Source organism: Taudactylus pleione, unplaced genomic scaffold (genome assembly GCF_031769625.1).
Source record: "Taudactylus pleione unplaced genomic scaffold, aTauple2 ptg000202l, whole genome shotgun sequence".
NCBI classification, from domain to species: domain Eukaryota; kingdom Metazoa; phylum Chordata; class Amphibia; order Anura; family Myobatrachidae; genus Taudactylus; species Taudactylus pleione.
This window is the reverse complement of record NW_028284604.1, coordinates 6,633,590-6,652,086: the sequence shown is the minus strand read 5'-3', so window position 1 is coordinate 6,652,086 and position 18,497 is coordinate 6,633,590. Positions and strand designations below refer to the sequence as shown.

The 18,497-nt window shown below is 46.1% G+C and overlaps 1 protein-coding gene across 3 annotated transcripts in view; it reads right to left on the bottom strand.

The window, feature by feature from the left end:
• The window catches only part of CAMK4 (calcium/calmodulin dependent protein kinase IV), a 284,083-nt gene that overhangs the window by 6,908 nt on the left and 258,678 nt on the right, over nucleotides 1-18,497 (bottom strand). For all 3 annotated transcript variants that reach the window (XM_088477684.1, XM_088477682.1, XM_088477683.1), the window contains 2 exons: nucleotides 6,764-6,890; nucleotides 2,131-2,283 (listed from right to left, as the gene is read on the bottom strand). In XM_088477684.1, coding sequence (XP_088333810.1) covers nucleotides 2,131-2,283; nucleotides 6,764-6,890 — 280 coding nt within the window. The remainder of the gene's footprint in view (nucleotides 1-2,130; nucleotides 2,284-6,763; nucleotides 6,891-18,497) is intronic.

Below are 18,497 nucleotides of genomic sequence, written 5' to 3'. Positions count from 1 at the left end.
GCAGAAGCTGCTTGTGTGTCCCATTCACATCACTTTGCATCTGAAGGTAAAATGCTGCAGGAATTGATGCTCAGCACTAGAGCGTTACACCACGGCATGGCACGACTAGAAGGGCTGTGCAACACGCAAGGAAGTAAGACGTATGTGGACACATCTGTGAGTGCCTTAGCGCAAGTGTTCTGCACTTGCATTCTTCATGCAAACCCAAATATTTAATAGTTATGCCTTGCATGTGTTTAAAAGGTCAAATGCAGCAGTTAAATGTATCTTATGATCATTTACGGAGGACACGTCTTCATTCGGTGGAAATATCCTCCTTTAGTTACAAGGTTAGATCTGAATTAGAATTCAGTCAGCATATGTAAAGTCAATTTATACACCCTAGTGAACTGAACATATTGCCCTATCCATATCGCCCTTCACCCCTGAAAAATAAGGACAAAGTCAGAAAAATAAAAAATATAATGCTCCACTTGGCCTGTGGCTCTTAAAGGACTATACTTTACTGCTCTGTGCCTGTTACAGGGATCCAGTCACACTGTTGACAGTTACCGTGTCGACATTCATAGGGCGGAATTCAATTGATTTCGCGGCCCGCATCTCCCGTCTAAAGTGACAGGAGATCGCGGGCCGCTATTCAATTGTGCCAGCGTTTCACGCTGATCGCACCCAAAGTGGTCGGGTTTAGCCGCGTAAAATGGCTAACCCCGACCAAAGTGCTGGGCGCGATCGCGAAAAGTGATGTTTGGGCGCCCAAACATGTCACTTTTCGCACATTTCAGCTCTCATCCCCCAGGGGCTGCGAGCTGAAATGTAGCGCTTGGCAGCTGATCGCGCCCGACAGGAGCAAGAATAGAATAGCTCTGTCGGGCGCGATAGGGGATGAAAAGAATTGAATTCCGCCCATAATGTCAACATCATAATATGGACACTTGAATGTCGACATGGTTCAACATGTTGACAGGCACATGTCAACATCCTTAGAATTGTAGACATGTTGATAGTGGTGACATCTGAAATGTTGCCATGTGAAATGTCGACATTCTCAAAATGCAGACTGTTCGGTTGAGGCACCGCCGGTAGGGTTAGGCACTCGGGCAAAGATTTAGAGAAGGAATTAGGCAGAAAATACTCACCCAAACCGCTGCTCCATTAGACATCTGGGCCGGAAATAACCGTCAAATGACCTCCAGAACCTGGAAGCCGCAGTGGAGCCATTGTTCCATGAGACCATGTAAGTGAATGCTGGTACACATGAGATGTTAGGTCAACATTCTATCATGCCAGCACGTCATCCGTGTAGACATGATAAATGTCCACAAGCTACATGTCGACCATGTTGATATGATAATTGGGTACGGGATGCTGGCGCTCGGGTTCCCGGCGGTCAAAATCCAGATGCCGGCAGCCTGACATAGTTAGGACAGTGGTTCCCAAACAGTGCGCCGTAGCACCCTGGGGTGGTGGTCCAGGTTAGTGGTCCAGCACCAAATCAAATTATTTATGGTCAATGTAGTGTAAATATGTGGATAAACAGAAGCGCAAACCTGTCCACCACCACATAACTGACCCTAAGGGTGACAGGTAACCACAATTTACTTCGCTTTACTACATTTTTTCTGATTTCCTCAATAACAAACGTTTGGCTTAGGGGTGCCATGAAAACAGTGCTGTTACTCTAAGGCGCCGTAATTCAAAAAAGTTTGTGAACCTCTGGGTTAGGATACCAATAGCTGTTGGTAGGTATGCTATTCCCCCCCCCCTGTAACCCTATTCCTACCTGCCCGGTGCCTAAGCCTAACCTCCCCCCTAATGCCTAAACCTAACCTCCCCATTCCCGCAACCTCAACCTAACCCTCCCCCCTTAGTGCCTAACTCTAGCCATACCCACAGTGCCTAACCCTAATGCTAACCCTCCCCGTAACCCCCAATACTTACCTTCGGGATGACGGCGCCGGGATTCTGACAGGTGTTCTAAGCATCGGCATCCCATGTGCCGGGATATTCCCTACCATTGCTGCCTTTACCTACATTAACAACTTTCTGAAACTCTTAAAAACAGACAGAAAAATGAGCTGTGGTCATGATCTAAACCTGACGCCCGCGGGTTTATATGGCTTGCATACGTACCTTGAGCTTGCGTCTGGCATTAAACTCTTGGAGCTTCTTTTGGGCATTGTCCATATGAGCAAAGTTTGCAGCTTTTCCTGTCACCCAGGGGTGTTGTAGAGCTTGGTGAGTGGTGAGACGCTTTTTTGGGTCAAACACAATTAACTTTTTCACCTATAATGCATAAATATAACAAAATGATATAGCAAACAACATGTATAATTTAACACTTCGCCATACAATTCTGTGTGGATAGTTGCTAACAACACATTGGTAAGCTTGCATGTGGTTATGCTATGAATTCAATATGCAAACAGGACAGCATTGCATTACAGGAACAGCCACTGCGCCATAATATTTTACCATTGGTAAGGGAGGGAGCAAAGGGGAGACCAGGTGGAGTGTAGCTTAAGTACGGAAACGCAGCATATTAATGACAGAGGCCTCTCTTGTAGTAAGCATCTCCAAGATTGCAGCACTGCTCTGCAAGGTCCTGAAGATGCACAGTACTTGTCAGTCAGAGCCCCAGTGACTGCAATTCACTTCAGATACAGTATTACTTCTGTAGTGTTGTATTAAACAGATGCAAGGTTTTCTTACTGTAGCTACAGTACTTCACAACAATGACCCATGGAAAATATGATGTCTTACATGTGGCACAAATACACTGTTTAATGGAGACACAACAAATAAGGATTATTGAAACTTTGAAAGCATTAATATTGTGCACGTGTGTGAATAAGAATGCAGTGCTCTGAGTTTAATAAATATTAATGATATGGAATGGCAATTTTGAACATATGCATTCAGTACATTTTTGTAACATACAGATTATCTGTATCTGTTGCTAAAGTCATCTGGATGGGGGGCAGGAACCTTCGCCGGCGTTCTTGGTGCGCCGCGCACCACTGCAGGAGGTCTCTTCCTGCAGACCTTCTGAGCCGGGAAGTGTGTGGCCGGTGACCTTGGAGGATTCCGCCCTGTGCGGAGGCACCGGCTGCACCACCCTCCCTACGGCCCTGGCTAAAGTGATCAGTGCCATTCTCTGGGAACACAATTTTACACCTGTCAGGTAACTCTAAAGGCGGGTGACCATTTGCCAGTTTAAATGAGCGATTGAACGATAACGATATTGTTATCGTTCAATCGCTCATTAATCGTGCACAATCAGGCATGTAAATGTCGGAAACGACCAGTGATGCGCTCTCCCGCTGGTCATTTCCGACATCAATTATCACCCGAACATGCTGGTCAGTCTGCCGATAACGACAGATTGGGCATGTTCGGGGATGAGGGAGGGTGCCTGCACTGAATGACATATCGTTCAGTGTAGGCACTACAGGGGAAGAGGAATTACTGTACAATTACAATGTTGTAATCGTACTGTCGTTCACTATCTGCTAGTGAATTAGCACCTTTAGTTATGAATTTCCCATATATAGTGAGGACTCCATGCTATGTAATTTGATATGTCTGCATAAATCAATGGAAATAAATAAATGAATGGATAATACAAGCTCTGTGTGCATATAAGAATTAATTATATAAACTGATTTTTCACAATGACAACAAATACTGACATTACTATTACATTTGTACTATACATGAATGACACTCCCAGTAAGTAACTTGAGGGACATTCAATTCTCGGTGATGTGAACAAATTTGCACATAGCCGATATTTAGGGTGCAGTAATAGCACAGGTTTTTCTGCACACCTCTATGGGCGGCTGCAAAAGAAAATCTGTAATGTTGGTGTCTGCAAATAGCTGAAGAAACGGACTGAACACCGCCCACATACCACCATTGCTGACTATGTAATTGCCCCCATTATGACAAGTCAGAACAAATACATATAGAGTGCGATTCAGAGGTGGGCACAGCTAAAAAACATCGGACGCTTTACATCTGCACTTGAGTCTGAGACACATGTGTCCTGATGTTTACCGCTGGAAGGCACAGGGCCTGATTCAGCATGGATCGCTGATGCGATCGCGTCCGCAGATGGCCGATTGTTGTGCGTGCGCGAATGCCTCATTGCAATCGCAGTGACTAAGCAGGCCCATTGCAGAGTGATTGACAGGAAGTACAATTTGGGATGGTCGGAGAAAAGCAGACGTGCCAGTGCGTTTGAATGCCGTTGCAGGGGCGTTCATAAATTAGTCACTGCGATGGCATACGTAGCCCGAGTGCTCACTGCGTGCAGGAAAGTTAGCAATTTATAAGTGAGGTCTGACCTGCTGTAAATGCGCGAGTGGCTCCGATGTACTTCGATATTACTGATGTTTTGGCTGGATTGCAAGGTGTTACGGATGTGTGAGAGGGGAAGGGAGACGTCTGCATGTTGTTCGTGCGAGTGCTTTGTGATTGCATATATTAGCATACTTTTGCAGCAGACCTGCGTTCACGAATGCAGCCGCAAATGCATTAGCGATCCTTGCTGAATCAGGCCCACAGATTGAAATTGCATGGAGATCCATGCAAAAGCAATGGGCATTTGTGGGTGGCAACTGGAGGGCTGGCCAACAGTCACAGGCATGTCAGTGTCAGTGACTGCGTCTAAAAACACAGTTGCACTGACACCAGCACCTATGGTCACTCTGACAATTACTTATATAAGGGATATTTACTCCCAACTCTCTCCACTCCAATCTGTGCTCAGTGCTGCTGCCCAACTCATCTTCCTTTCCAATATTCTACATCTGCCTCCCCTCTCCTACAAGCCTTACACTGCCTCCCCTTCCTCTTCAAAACCCAATTCAAGGTTCTTACACTCACCTACAAAGTCCTCACCCAATCCGCTCCCATTTACATCTCTGACCTCATCTCTCTTCACACTCCCGCCGCCCACTTTGCTCAACAAATGCACGCTGTCTCTCCTGCCAACTGATTACTTCCTACCACTCCTGCCTCCAAGATTTTGCCTGTGCTGCTCCTACCTCTGGAACTCTCTCCCTTCCCCTATCAGACTCTCCACCTCTCTACAAATCTTCAAATGGGCTTTCAAGTTCCACTATTTCATCATAGCCTTCCAGCTCTCATCCTAACCCGCTACTACATGCTCCATCCTCCCTGTCCACCCCATCTGTGTTACACCTTTTTGTCTGCCCCTCCCCTTTAGAATGTACAGTAAGCTGACACGAGCAGGGCCCTCTTCCCTCATGTGCTTCTCCTTACTTAGGGGTCTATTTACTAAGCTTTGTTAGGAGATAAAGTGAACGGTGATAAGGTACCAGCCAAACAGCTCCTAACTGTCATTTTTCAAACACAGCCTGTGACATGGCAGTTAGGAGCTGATTGGCTGGTACCTTATCACTGTTCACTTTATCTCCTAACAAAGCTTACTAAATAGATCCCTTATACTTTTATCTACTCCTTACTCCCGACAAGGGCAGCTAATACATTTTAAGCGTCCTTGTCCTGTATTGTACTGTACTGTAAGTCACTGGTCACTTATTTGTATATGTACTTTGTAAGGCGCTGCGGAACACTTGTGGCGCCATATAAATAAAGGATAATAATAATAACTCTAAATGTGCCCATAGCTAGGTGCAGGTATGGGCATATCTGTGGTAAAAATGCATTTATATAAAACAAAAAATAAGAGATTACAGCATACTTACTATACTTACTGTACCTAAACCCCCTAGAAATTGTGGGAATCTTCCAAATTTTTGGTGTAGTCACTCCCTGGAAGAGTGACTGGGTCGCCCACATCCAACTTACTTCCTAGTAAAGTGGGCAGGATGGGGAGATAATGGTTGTGAATTGCAGCTCTATATGGAGGGGGCAGGGCTAAATGGCGCTACATTGCGTTATTTAGCCACACACCCTCCTTGCGGTCCTGCGATTCACAGCAGTTTGCTTTGTCAGGGGCGTGGTCTAATAACACAGGAGCCCAGCCCCTGCTCCCCGAAGTGGCCAAATGCGTCTCCTCTCCGGGCTTCTTCCAGAGAGAACATATAAAAAGTCGGCAAGTGTGGATTACAGTAGTGCATGTAACTGGTATGTATCACTTTTCAAATAAGGTCAGAGTTATAAATAAGACAAGGAAGGCCACAATGATCTACTTATTAAATCAAAAACTAATCCTGTAATAAATTATGTGGGTATAGGTAACTGGAAAAGTGTAGATTTTATGAAATATACAGTATAATAGCGTTATGCTATAGCTCAGGAGATCTCTCTCAAATCCTGCTGCCATAATACTGAGACTAGCCAGAGCTATCTTCCATGCCAGTGACGGAATGACCACCTCTGCAGAGGTTGCAGTAACTAGGAGCACAGCGATGAGGGTAGACCCATAGATGCCACTGACTGCAGTGGTTCAATCTTTGCCTGCACACACAGGACAGAGCAAGCAGAGGTAAGATAGGACATGAATTAGCTGTGCTTTGCGCAGGCCCTCACATATGCTCAGAGCAAAGCAGTAGTCACTAGAGGACAGACTGCTTTGCTGGGCCTCAAATTTTGCTATGGTGCTTGACAAAACAGTATTCCGCCTCTATTCATTAAAATGCTATATAGTGCTTAATACATGACGCTATATTGTTTACATAATATTTCTAATGTTAATGAAAGCAAATGTGACATAATATAAGCAAAACCTTAGTTTGTTTGTTCTTTTAGGTCATCATAAAGTAGGTTTTCTCACCAGGTCCTTGGCATTAAGAGATACATCGTCCCACCAGGGGGAGACAAAGTCATAATCACAGTTGAGAATCCTCTTGAACATGTACTGATCTCCACGTTCATCATAGAAAGGTTCAAAGCCGCAGAGCCTGTGTGTAGAGAGATACATCGCACTGGTCAACAGCTGCCTACTCCCGTGGTGCACTAGTTCTTCTCATACACTTCTATGGAAATACTGCAGCTACAGAAACCAATACCCTGGCTGAAAGCTAAGAGCCCTGCTTTATGGGGTGGGAAATTCAATTAATTACATTAAAATACAAGTTTATCCAATAAATGAAGACATCTTACTATAGATGTGGACTATGGCTGCCTGCCAAGAGCTCTTATACAGGTCATGTAACTCCAGAGTGTCTTCTAATACAACAATTTACATTTAGGAGTACACAGGTTTTGTTTGTTGTAGAACACACAGCAAACATATATAGTATATATACACATTTATTTTCCCCACTTTCATTTTCTTTTCACTAACTTTGTATAACACACACTATACTGCACCTTGGCAGCTCCTGCTATTGGTCACATGACACACTGCGGCTGCCTATTACTTCTTTGTTCCTATGATCAGACAGGACATGCGCCTCTGCACACAGGGCTAATGCCGCCGCAGCTGCAAGTTTGTATGCAGCGGCGGTATGAAAATATATAAATGAGACACCCATCGGCACTTTCACAAATCTCACCGACTGCGTACAAACTCGCAGCTCGGTCACAGATTATCAAACTTCTGAGCAACCCTATGGTTGCACAGAATTTCTGCAGGAACTGAGACACTGGAGCCATTTTTAATACATACAGGATCACAGTCGCAGCAGAGACACTCCCCGAAAACAGACACACCCGACTTGCCCGTCAATCGCTTTGCGAATAAATCCTCACTGCGAGCGGCATTCGTGATGAAGCTTTACGCATGCACAGTGCAACTCAGATGCATGCACAAACCACCGATAATCGCTCAACTGCGTAAATATCATTGCGTCCATCTCTGAATCAGGCAGTTACTGGTGTACAGTATTTGTGTAATATGCACCTTTTCCCTTCAGTATACAATCATCAATGTAACAGGCTCCCTTCCATAACAATATAGATATTTCATGCCTTAACATAATAAAGAGAACTCTATAAATCTACATAGATGCATGCTCTGGCGGACTGTCCGGGAGACTAATGAGTTTTGGGGAGTCCTCTGGGGAGAGTAGGTAACACTCTAGCATCCTGCCCACTCCTCCAGTGAAGTGGGCAGGGCAGTGATGATGTATTTGCTGTGAACTGCATTATTAGCGCCCAGCGCCCTAAAGTGTAATGCAGGGAATTGTGTCATTACGCTGTGGCCGAGGCTGCAATAATGCAGTGCGCAAATGCCTCACTGCAATCGGGACTGCGATCGGAGAAACGCAGATGTGCCAGTGTGTTTGAACGCCGTTGCAGGGGCATAAATTAGCCACTGCGATGGTATACGCAACTTCAACTCTCACTGCGTACAGGAAAGTTAGCAATTTAGTGGTAGAGTTAGACCTGCCTTAAATGTGCGAGTGGCTCCGATGTTACTGATGTTTTAGATGTATTGCATGGTATTACAGATGTGCGAGAGGGGAAGTGGGCGTCTGCCGTTTGCAGCCGCGATCGCATTAGCGATCCTTGCTGAATCAGGCCCTCAGTCATCACTCATCCCTTGTCACTTATCCCTCACAACATTTCACTCATGACTTGCCCTCCTCTCTCGTCAGTCCTCTCTTATCATTGTTCATCACTTCTGGCTCATTTCAGTTACCATTTATCATACTATGCACACATCACACACTTGTATGATTCTTACAAATGATCATGTTTGCATTTCACAAATGATGTAGTTTTAAAATGGACACTGTATAGGTCCATTGTTCAATTTATATAAAGGTATACAGTACATTTATTAACAACACCTCCACTTCTATACTCAGTAATAATATTAATAATATATTTTTACTTGAGGTTAGCCTCATACATGCCTTCTGCATATCCCAACAGTCCTGTTATTTTATGGGACAGTGCAGATCACTTCAGTGAATAGTTGCCACTGGTCCATACATGCCTACCCTCCAGGAAGTCGCGAGAGGCTCCCGATTTTTCGGGTAACCCCCCGCACCACCGTAAGGGTAGGCACTTCTCCCTCACTCTGTCCACATCCTAGTGCAGTGGGCAAAAGAAGGAGAATTCTCTTGCGGACCGGCGGGTCCGTGAGTGGGGGACGTGACCTAATGACACGATTCTATGAGAACCGCGTAATTTTGACCCCGCCCCTTATTTAAATATGTGTAAGCTAGAAACCCTGACACGATTGCATCACGATGCCATTATTTTCAGCATTATGAAGAGAGGGCGGAGCCGCGATGATGCGATAGCGTGGCCCCACCCCCCAAAGCGTCATCATTACCCAGCCATGCCCCCCGCTGTGCGCAGACATTCAGCTCCCTCCCTGAAGGAGGGAGCTGAATGTCGGCAAGTATGATGTACTCATGTATATGCAGTGACATTTGTGAACTAGCTACAAATACATCAGTGAATGATTCAATACAGAGCCAATCTAATATATTCAAACAGGGACTTGACTCCTTTTTTTTTCATGTTACTTGCATGATGTGTGCCTAGCGGGATGGGTACGGGATGCCGGCGCTCGGGATCCTGGTGGACAATATCCGGACGCTGGCATCCCGACAGGGTTTTAGGATACTGATACCTATCCATCTGTATCCTAACCCTCCCCCTAACCCTAACCCTCCCTCCCTGGTGCATAATCCTAACCTCCCCCCTAGTACCTACACCTAACATCCCTCTACCTGGTGGCTAAACCTAACCCTTCCCCCTTAGTACCTAAACCTAAACTCCCCCTCCCTGGTGGCTAAACCTAACCCTCCCGCCTTAGTACCTAAACCTAACCTCCCCCTCCCTGGTGGCTAATGGGGAACATCCACTAGACGATCTACTCCCTGTCCAATCTCTGAACGATTTTCCCTTGATTTTTTCCCTTGAAATTTTATCTTTCAGTCTGAACGATTTGCAAATGATTTGCAAACGACTTGCAAACTATCTTTAATAGATCAAGTGAAATTGACCTGCATGTTCAGTCGACTGACGAGACGATCAAACGACCAGCGGGAGTGCGCATCGTTGATCGTTGACGACCAAACACTGCACGATTTATAAACGATTTTTAAATGATTGAACGATAACGACGTCGTTATCGTTCAATCGCCTGCTAAAATCGTGTAGTGGATGCCCCCCTTAGACCTAACCATCCCCCCTTAGTGCCTAAACCTAACCTCCCCCTCCCTGGTGGCTAAACCTAACCCTCCCCCCTTAGTACCTAAACCTAACTTCCCCCTCCCTGGTGGCTACACCTAACCATCCCCCTTAGTGCCTAATCCTAACCCTCCCCCTAGTGCCTAACCCTCCCCCTAACCCTGCTACTTATTTTTAGGATGCCGGTGGTTGGGATGCCCCATAGAGACGTACTCCTTCTCTTTTTCGTTTTCACTGTAGCATTTACTTCTGGGTGCACCTAACCATATATAGGAATTTCACTTACATAACCAATTATTATTCCCAATCTAGTGCTGGGACCAGTCCTTCTCTCTTTTCTCCTATCCATCTCTGTTTGTATTCCACATTGTACAGCATAGTCAATGGTAGAACAGAACTAAGTTGTGTGAGTTTATAAGGGGCATTACTGTGTGTGGCATAATGTATTATAAGGGGCATCTCTGTGTGTGGCATAATGTATTGGGCATTACTGTGTTTGGCATAATGTCTTATTAGGGACATTACAGTGTGTGGCATAATGTCTTATTAGGGGCATTACTACTGTGTAAAATAATGTATTATAAGGGACACTACTACTGTGTGGCATAACGTGAATGGGGGCACTACTACTGTGTAGTATACTATGAATGGGGGACCTTAATGTGTGGCATACTATGAATGGGGGGCCCTACTGTTTGTCTTACTATGAATTGGGGGCCCTGCTGTGTGCCATGCTTTTAATTGGGGGCCCTGCTGTGTAGTATAGACCAGTTTGGGGAGGGGGTGGGCAGTGATATCACTGCAGGCTCCAGCATCATGCCTGCTCTCACTGTGTGAATCCGGGCTCAGTGTCACACTCTGCAGCACCTCTCACATGAGTGCAGGTGTGACTGTGTCATGTCTGCTGCCCGGGTGAGGAGGAGTGAGTGCAGCTCCTTCCCACATGTCGCTGAGCAGATAATACAGTGAGATTAATTTTGTATATTATTATTTTTCATCCAAATGTCTGTTTCCTGTGTCCTCCTTGTGTATCTTTAGTATGAGAGGTCACACTGGGCACGCATTATGCTGTGGTTGGGGCGTTTATGATTCATCTTTATACCCATTCAACCATCAGCTGACTCCTTTTCTCTTTTACGAGTGATTGGAAAGGTGGGTGGGCGTGCCATGAGACCATGCCCCCCACAGGGAGGCACGCCCCTTTTCTGGTGTGCGTGGCGCAGGTGTGCCATCCAACTGTGATCACTAATGCCCTGCCTAAATCCTACCTAAAGTGATCATAAAACAAGACACCAAAATGTGTAGTTATGGCTCTGCTTTGGTGCCGAGATGTGTATATGCTGTTCTAATATTAATTATATTAGTAAGAGCATAAACTAAGAAGTGGGAGGAGTCATGAATAGTAAGGGGAGGAGTCGATGCCAGGAGCCAGATGCTGAGGCGAGGTGAGCCTGTGTGCTTTAAATGCCAGGGCCTATTTTTAGTCCCAGTCCGGCCCTGGTAACCTCTCTGCTGGAATGCTTAGTCGCTTGCTGGGAAGAGGTGCTATATGGTGGTGGTCGTGACGATGCCTTCCTGGGCTTTTGTTACAGCCCTCTAAATATACTGTGTGAACACTGGTGCAATGAAAGAGGTGCCTCCGTTGTCTCCAGTAGTTCCACCCCTGTGCCTGTGTATCTATGCATGTGTGTCTGTTGGTGTGTGTATGGTTTCTCTTGGTGAATGTTACTGCAGCAAGAAAGGAAGATATTCCATTGCAAAGCAGGTACTGCCTATCTAAATAAGCCATGTGGCAACTGGACCCCTAAGACAAGACAATACAATCATACAATTAAGGGCAGTTTGCCACCCACTAGTACTGCATCGGTTGCGGCTCGATCACTTCAACTACAGGACCCTGACATCATCAGTTACTATCCACCTAGACACAGAGTGCGAATAGTAACCTGTGGCCAGCAAAGCGAGCCACCGTGCCCTAAGCGTGGCGAGTGAAGTGAGACGACAAGGGGACAAATTTCTGCTATTGGTGACTGGTGACCAGATATTACAGTTGAGACAAAATAACAGCGCTGTCAGGGCATTGAACTGCACTTCCATCCTCACTTGACGTCACTTCCGGGTCCTTTAGCTGAAGGGGAACTAGGATCAACAGTACTGCATCTGATCAATCCTGTGGGTGGACGTACTATCAATCACTACAGTAAAAATAGGTGTTTTTCATGGAATCGGTATTTAATGACGGCGACTGTTTAGACACCGGATCGAAATCCCGACTGCAGCATGTAAATACCCTAACCCTCTCCTCTCCCTACCCTAACCCTCCCTTAGTGGTGCCTAACAATAACCTCCCCTCTTAGTGCCTAACCCTAGCCTCCCCTCGTTGGTGCCTAACCTCTACCACCCCCTTCCCGCACCCGAAACTTAACCCTCCCGGGGGGGTGCCTAACCTCTCCCTAGTGGTGCCTATCCCTAACCCCCCCTTCCCTGCACTCTAAACCTAACCCTCCCGGGGGTGTGCCTAACCCTAACACCCCCCCTTGTGGTGCCTAAACCTAACCCCCCCCTTTACCTACCCTAACCCTCCGGGGGGGGGCGCGCAACCCTAAGTGCCCCCAGGGGGCCCGAAACCTAACCCTCTCCCCCCAGTGGCTAAACTCTAAAACACCCGGCTTACCTTCGTTCGGTATGCCGGGTGTTGGGATTTTGTAGTGGGGCTAATGATAGGATTCGCCCATCTTTAGTCCCATGTCGGGATGTCAGTGTTGGGAGATCGTCGGGCGGGATAGCGCCCACCGGTATCCTGACTGCATCCTGCTTTTTACTTATCTTTTAATTTTTAATTTATGCCCAACTGCAGCCCTAATGGAAGAAGTATTTTGACAGTGTATGTAGCATGTAGTTTAAGGGGTCTGTTTTTGAAGAGCAATATTGCAAATAATAGGAAAATGCTGGAACTAGTTGGTATTTTCCATAATTACTGGTTTAATTAATTTACATTACTGACCTGATTTGCAATCAGCTATTTATATACCATCCCTTTCAGTGTTCATCATCACCTAATGAAGATTTATTATTTTACTAATGAACTGGCTGAGGGAATCGCGTTTTCTATATTGTGTATTAGCTGGGTTGGTATGTTTTAAAAGCATAAAGGTGGCTGGGGAATATTACTGTCAGTAACTCAGCACACTCTTAGTACTAACACACTGATCCAATCTTATTACACAATTACCTCAATGCTCAAACTAGAAAGCAAGAGAGAGAGAGACTGGAGATCACACAGGGGTGGGGAATAGGTGACCTACTCTGACCATAAACACAGATTGTCCTGTACTGTAGTTATTTGGGTTTTTAAATGAAACAACTATTGACGTCTTTTGATAAATACACATACATTACCTGATTCTGTGTCGGACACAATGCCGATGTACAAATACAGTAGCTGGCAATGTTTTTCAACTGCACATGCCTCTAAAATCGCAAAAACAAAAATCACACAGCGCATGCGTCAGATGGATTGTGCGCATAGTGTCAGAGGATCGATTGAGACGCATGGACTCTGCAATGTATGGGTGATGACTGGAAGGTGGCTACTTAGAGGCACAGAGATGGTCAGCCTTATAGGCGTGTTATGGGAGTGTCACAGGCATGTTGCAGAGGTGGTTGCGGTCCCGGGCGCACAATCGCTCACATGACAAAGATTCTGCACATAGCAAGGGGCTGGTGAAAGTGCTGATGGTGCAACTGATGGTTGCGTCTAAAGATGCTGGCGTCTCAGTCCTTGCACATTCACATGCACGTCTGTACACCAGGGAAGGGCTTGCAGCGGTATTAGCATAAAGTCGCAGATGCAATTGAGGCAAAAGACGCACAAACGGATGCCGCTGGTCCTGACAGTACAAATATGTTCTCATACGCCAATCATCCTTACACCATATAGAGCGAGACACACGACTGAGACGATCCAGACAGGTATCGTACTGTATCTTTCTTTACACTTTGCATCTTAGTCGCATCGCAGGTGCAGAGAAAAGCCGCCCATAGTGTATTAGAGAAGCTGGGCTGCGATTTTATGGCACAGGAATTGGTATAACACACGTACAAAATCACAGATGATGCACAAAGGAACTTGGGGTGAGGAAAAGACCCTGCTGCTCGCACTGAAGCCCTATTTACACAGATACAGACTCACAGATGTACAAATGTCAGTGTACGCTAGCAAATAGGCAAATACTGTAAGATGCCCATTTTTAGAGAAGAAGACGCTCTGCGTGGCCTGGTCGCACAGAACCTGGTGTGTAGAGGGGCTATTTGACGCATCTTGAGCAATAGTATAAAAAAGACATCTGTACGTTGTTTCTTTTTATACAAAAAATAGCTATAATAATATAGACAGTAAAAAATCATCTTTTTAATTAGTTTATATGACCCCAGGTCAGAGCCATAACTAACGGTGTGTGACCAATACCACCGCACAGAGGCCCTGATTCAGACCCACTCGCTGCCACAGGCAGCTCGCAGGGTCTGTGGGTGTATTTATTTATTTTTTGTCTCCAGGCCGCTCGCAAAGCTGTGCACTCGCGAGCGGCTCTGAATCAGGCCCAGAGTGCAGAGATCTGTGGGTGGCGCCATCACTGCCCCACGGCCCTTGCTTCTGGCTAACAGGGTGGAACGGCACCCTGCAGGCAGGATCGCTACTGCAGTGCCGCCAGGGCGTACTTTATACGCTCCAGATATTCAGAGCTGCACTTCCTCAATGCTACCAGCCCCACCCATCTGTACTAGGTAATAATGCCATTACGTTGGGCGAATCTTAAGCCTTTTATGGGGCTGCACTAGAGACTTCTGTAAATGTATTTGTGTTTTATAATAACCCATTACTAAAGATACGTTTCCAGCAAATATTCTGAAATGTAAGACAAACCCACAACATTACTTAGCACTGAGGCGGCATTAGGATACTAGTTTTATTTAGTTTTAACAAGGTAATACATTCTCAGTTTTACACTAAATCTAAAGTATATTTCTGTGGACTCCATATTCAGCATCACTATGCATCCTTTATGACTAGCATGCACACACACACAAAGCAAGCAGCAGGAAAATAAAACATCTTCCTGTTTATTGTGCTAACATTAGATGGGGACATTTGTGTTTTCTGCAGTGAATCACATTTATTCAGGGCCATCTCTTCCATTGGGCTTGTTGGGCAGATGCCCAAGGATCCGACGCTTCTAGGGGCCCGCCAACCGACTCCCCTGCAGCCACGGGTTAGTTAGTAAATTAGTGATATTTTTTAAAGTTGGCCGCCGGCGCACTGTAGTCCTCCGCTCTGCTCCTCCTCCCTCCCGTGATGAGTACTCACCCCCGTCCATCAGCGCGCCATTTGGCTCCGCCCCCACCAGATAGTCTCTCACTTTCTCCAGGCTCCGGCTGGCTTGTGTGTGGCTCCGCCCAATGATTCCCACAGTCTGTCACTCATTTTGTCTGCAGGCTCCAATTGGCCAATCTTTAACTCCGCTTCCTGCAGTCTGCTTGTCACTCACTCTAAAACTCCGGCTGGCCGGTATTTGGCTCCGCCTCCCGGTTCCAACAGTATGTCTGCACTCTGCAGCACTGATCCACGCAATGGAGGTGAGGTGAGTATGGAATTTTTTTTACATTTACTCGTGGATTATCTTCTTGGAGAAGGGGACGTGATTGGCTTCAGGGATACATAGGTGAGTATGTGAGATAGTGAGTGTGCATGTATGTTTTAATAAACTTTTACTTTCACGGTGTGTCTTGTAATTTTTTAAATATTTTTTTGGCAGGTGAACTACAGGTGCCAGCAGGTCCGTAATGCCCTGCATGCTGGTACTTGTTGTTCTCCAAGTACCAGCATGCGGGGGAGGCTTGCTGGGACCTGTAATTCTACTGCAAATGACAATATTTTTATTCTTTCAAATGTACCACATTTTTACATAATCAACCCGGCCCCCACCGCTCCAGGGGTCCCGGGGATAGCCCCGGGCTATCAGCCTAGGCCTGGGGTGCCCTGGAGAGGGGGACTCCTTTATTGGGGGGGTCCCCAACTCCCCAGGGATTCCCAGCCTGGGCTGACTAGTGGTCAGGGGTAATGCTTTGGCCGGGGGACCCAGTGAAAGGGTTTCCCTGGCTGTGGCATTACTCCCCCGCTAGAAAGGGTCCGGTGCTGGTTATGGATAATGCAGGGGACCCCTATGCTTTTTGTCCCCTGTATTTCCAGAACCAGGACTGGCACAGCTGAGCCCAGTGCTGGTTGTGCTAAATACAGGGGACTGCTACGTCTTTTGTTCCCTGTAGTTTGACAACCAGGACTGGCTTGGAAAAGCATGGTGCTGGTTGTGCAAAATACAGGGGCCCCTACGTTGTTTGTCCTTTGTATTTAGTACAACCAGGACCGGCTGTGAAAAGCCCGGGGCTGGTTGTGCTTTGGGGAAGGGGGGCAAGCCATTTTTGTTTTTTCCACTTTGTTTACATTTTTTTTTAACACAGATGCATGGACGGATCTCAGTAATCTGTCCCTCATCTGTGTCTTTTATCACAGGTGCTTGCCGCACAGATCTCACTGGTCCGTGCGGACATCTGTGTCTTCATGCATCTATAACAGATATCCCTGATCCGTGCATGCAGCATCATGCAGATCCGAACTACATATAATTCAGACATACACACTGAACGATATGCCACCAGATCGTGGACGGTACCGACAGATCTTTCCTGCAGAAGGAAAGATCTGACGAGGAAATTAATGACCCGTGGCCGCCCAGCTTCTGCTGTGTAGACTCCTGGACCCGGAGGACCCATCCCGATCTCTGTCTCCTCAGAGGAGACTCCTCTGCCACTGCCTCTGTCCCGACTCAGACTCCCGAACCGACCACAGACGCATGCACCCACCCGCTCCGCAAAGGTAAGGGCTGTGCTGCGGCTGAGCAATAAGCCCCGGGGCAGTGTGAGAGACACAACTGCTCATACACAGTAGGTTATCTCCTGTGCCGCTGTGGGATATTTATTTACTTGTGGGGACAAAAAAGTTGCAGGTACTTGATTTACTGCAAGGGACGGCTTCTCAGTTCCAACTCCACTCCTCTGGTTACCAGGAGCAACCACCAGTGCTCCAGCGCCTATGTTTTATATATAATTCATTTTGGAAACATTGCACAAACTTTTCTTTTTTGGGCAACCTCAGCCTATCAATTATCCAGACACAGTATACATAGTGAGCGCCAGGGTCAGCCAAACCTTATTTTTTTTTTTTAATCAATTGTCTGACTGATTTTGTACTACTAAATCTAAATGTTTCATTTTATTGACCACTTACATTTTTTCGTCATGTGAATGGATGGATAGGGGCCCCAGTGCATTGCTTTGCCCAGGGCCCACACTGCTGTTAAGACAGCCCTGCATTTATTCATAAGATTTCTATGATTGTTTAAGCACAATTTATGTATATTTTTATCTTTGAACATTCCTCCAAATTCCAATTTAAATGCATGGTCTGATAAGTACAGCAAGCTTAATAGCTCGGCAAACCTCTAATTGTACAGTAGCATGCTATTTAATAACATTTACTGATAATACACAATATTAACTAAAACACTAATACATTATTAACACATCAGTGTTCGTAAGGAATTTTGATTATGTATTAAATTTAGTTTCATTATGTGTTTTTTCAAAATTCAAATGACCAAAATATGACACAGAAATGTATTACAAATCTATGTACTATGGAAGTATTAAGATATACATGTATAATAATATTCAATTTGCAGAACCATTGCTAGCTTGTATAAAGATTATGGGTCTGAGTTAGAGGTACCGGCAGATCAGACGCGGCTGTGATTTCTCACAGAGTTTTAAGTTGAAAATATGAAAATTGGGGTTTAAGCATTTGGACAGCCTTCACAAGACCAGCGACACTCACTTTGCATATGTGAGCAATGCTCAAGTGCGCTTGTGGATCCGATCTCACAACCATCAACGCACCATCAGTTGCAACATCAACTCATCGAGCAGCCCCTGCCTGGTGCAGAGTTTTCCTTGTAACATTCTTAAGATATGGCCACTGTGGCTGCGGTGCTGTGAATGAGATCGCAGCTGCATGCTGAAATACACCCATGGCACTCCCATAACACGGCCATGACACCTCCTTTTTTTTGCAGTGACCTAAGGTCATCTCCCAATCTCCACCCTGAACCACCCATGGATCACAGAAGCTGTCTCAGCTAATAGTCATGTTGTGCGCAAATGTGTATGCCATCGCACTCTGGGCCTGATTCAGACCCGGTCGCAAGCGCTGAGCGCTCGCAACCGGGTCGATGGTGGCCCAGAGCGCATGCGCACGACGGAGCAGGCACCGTCGTGTGCATGCGCGAGACCCGGATAGCGAC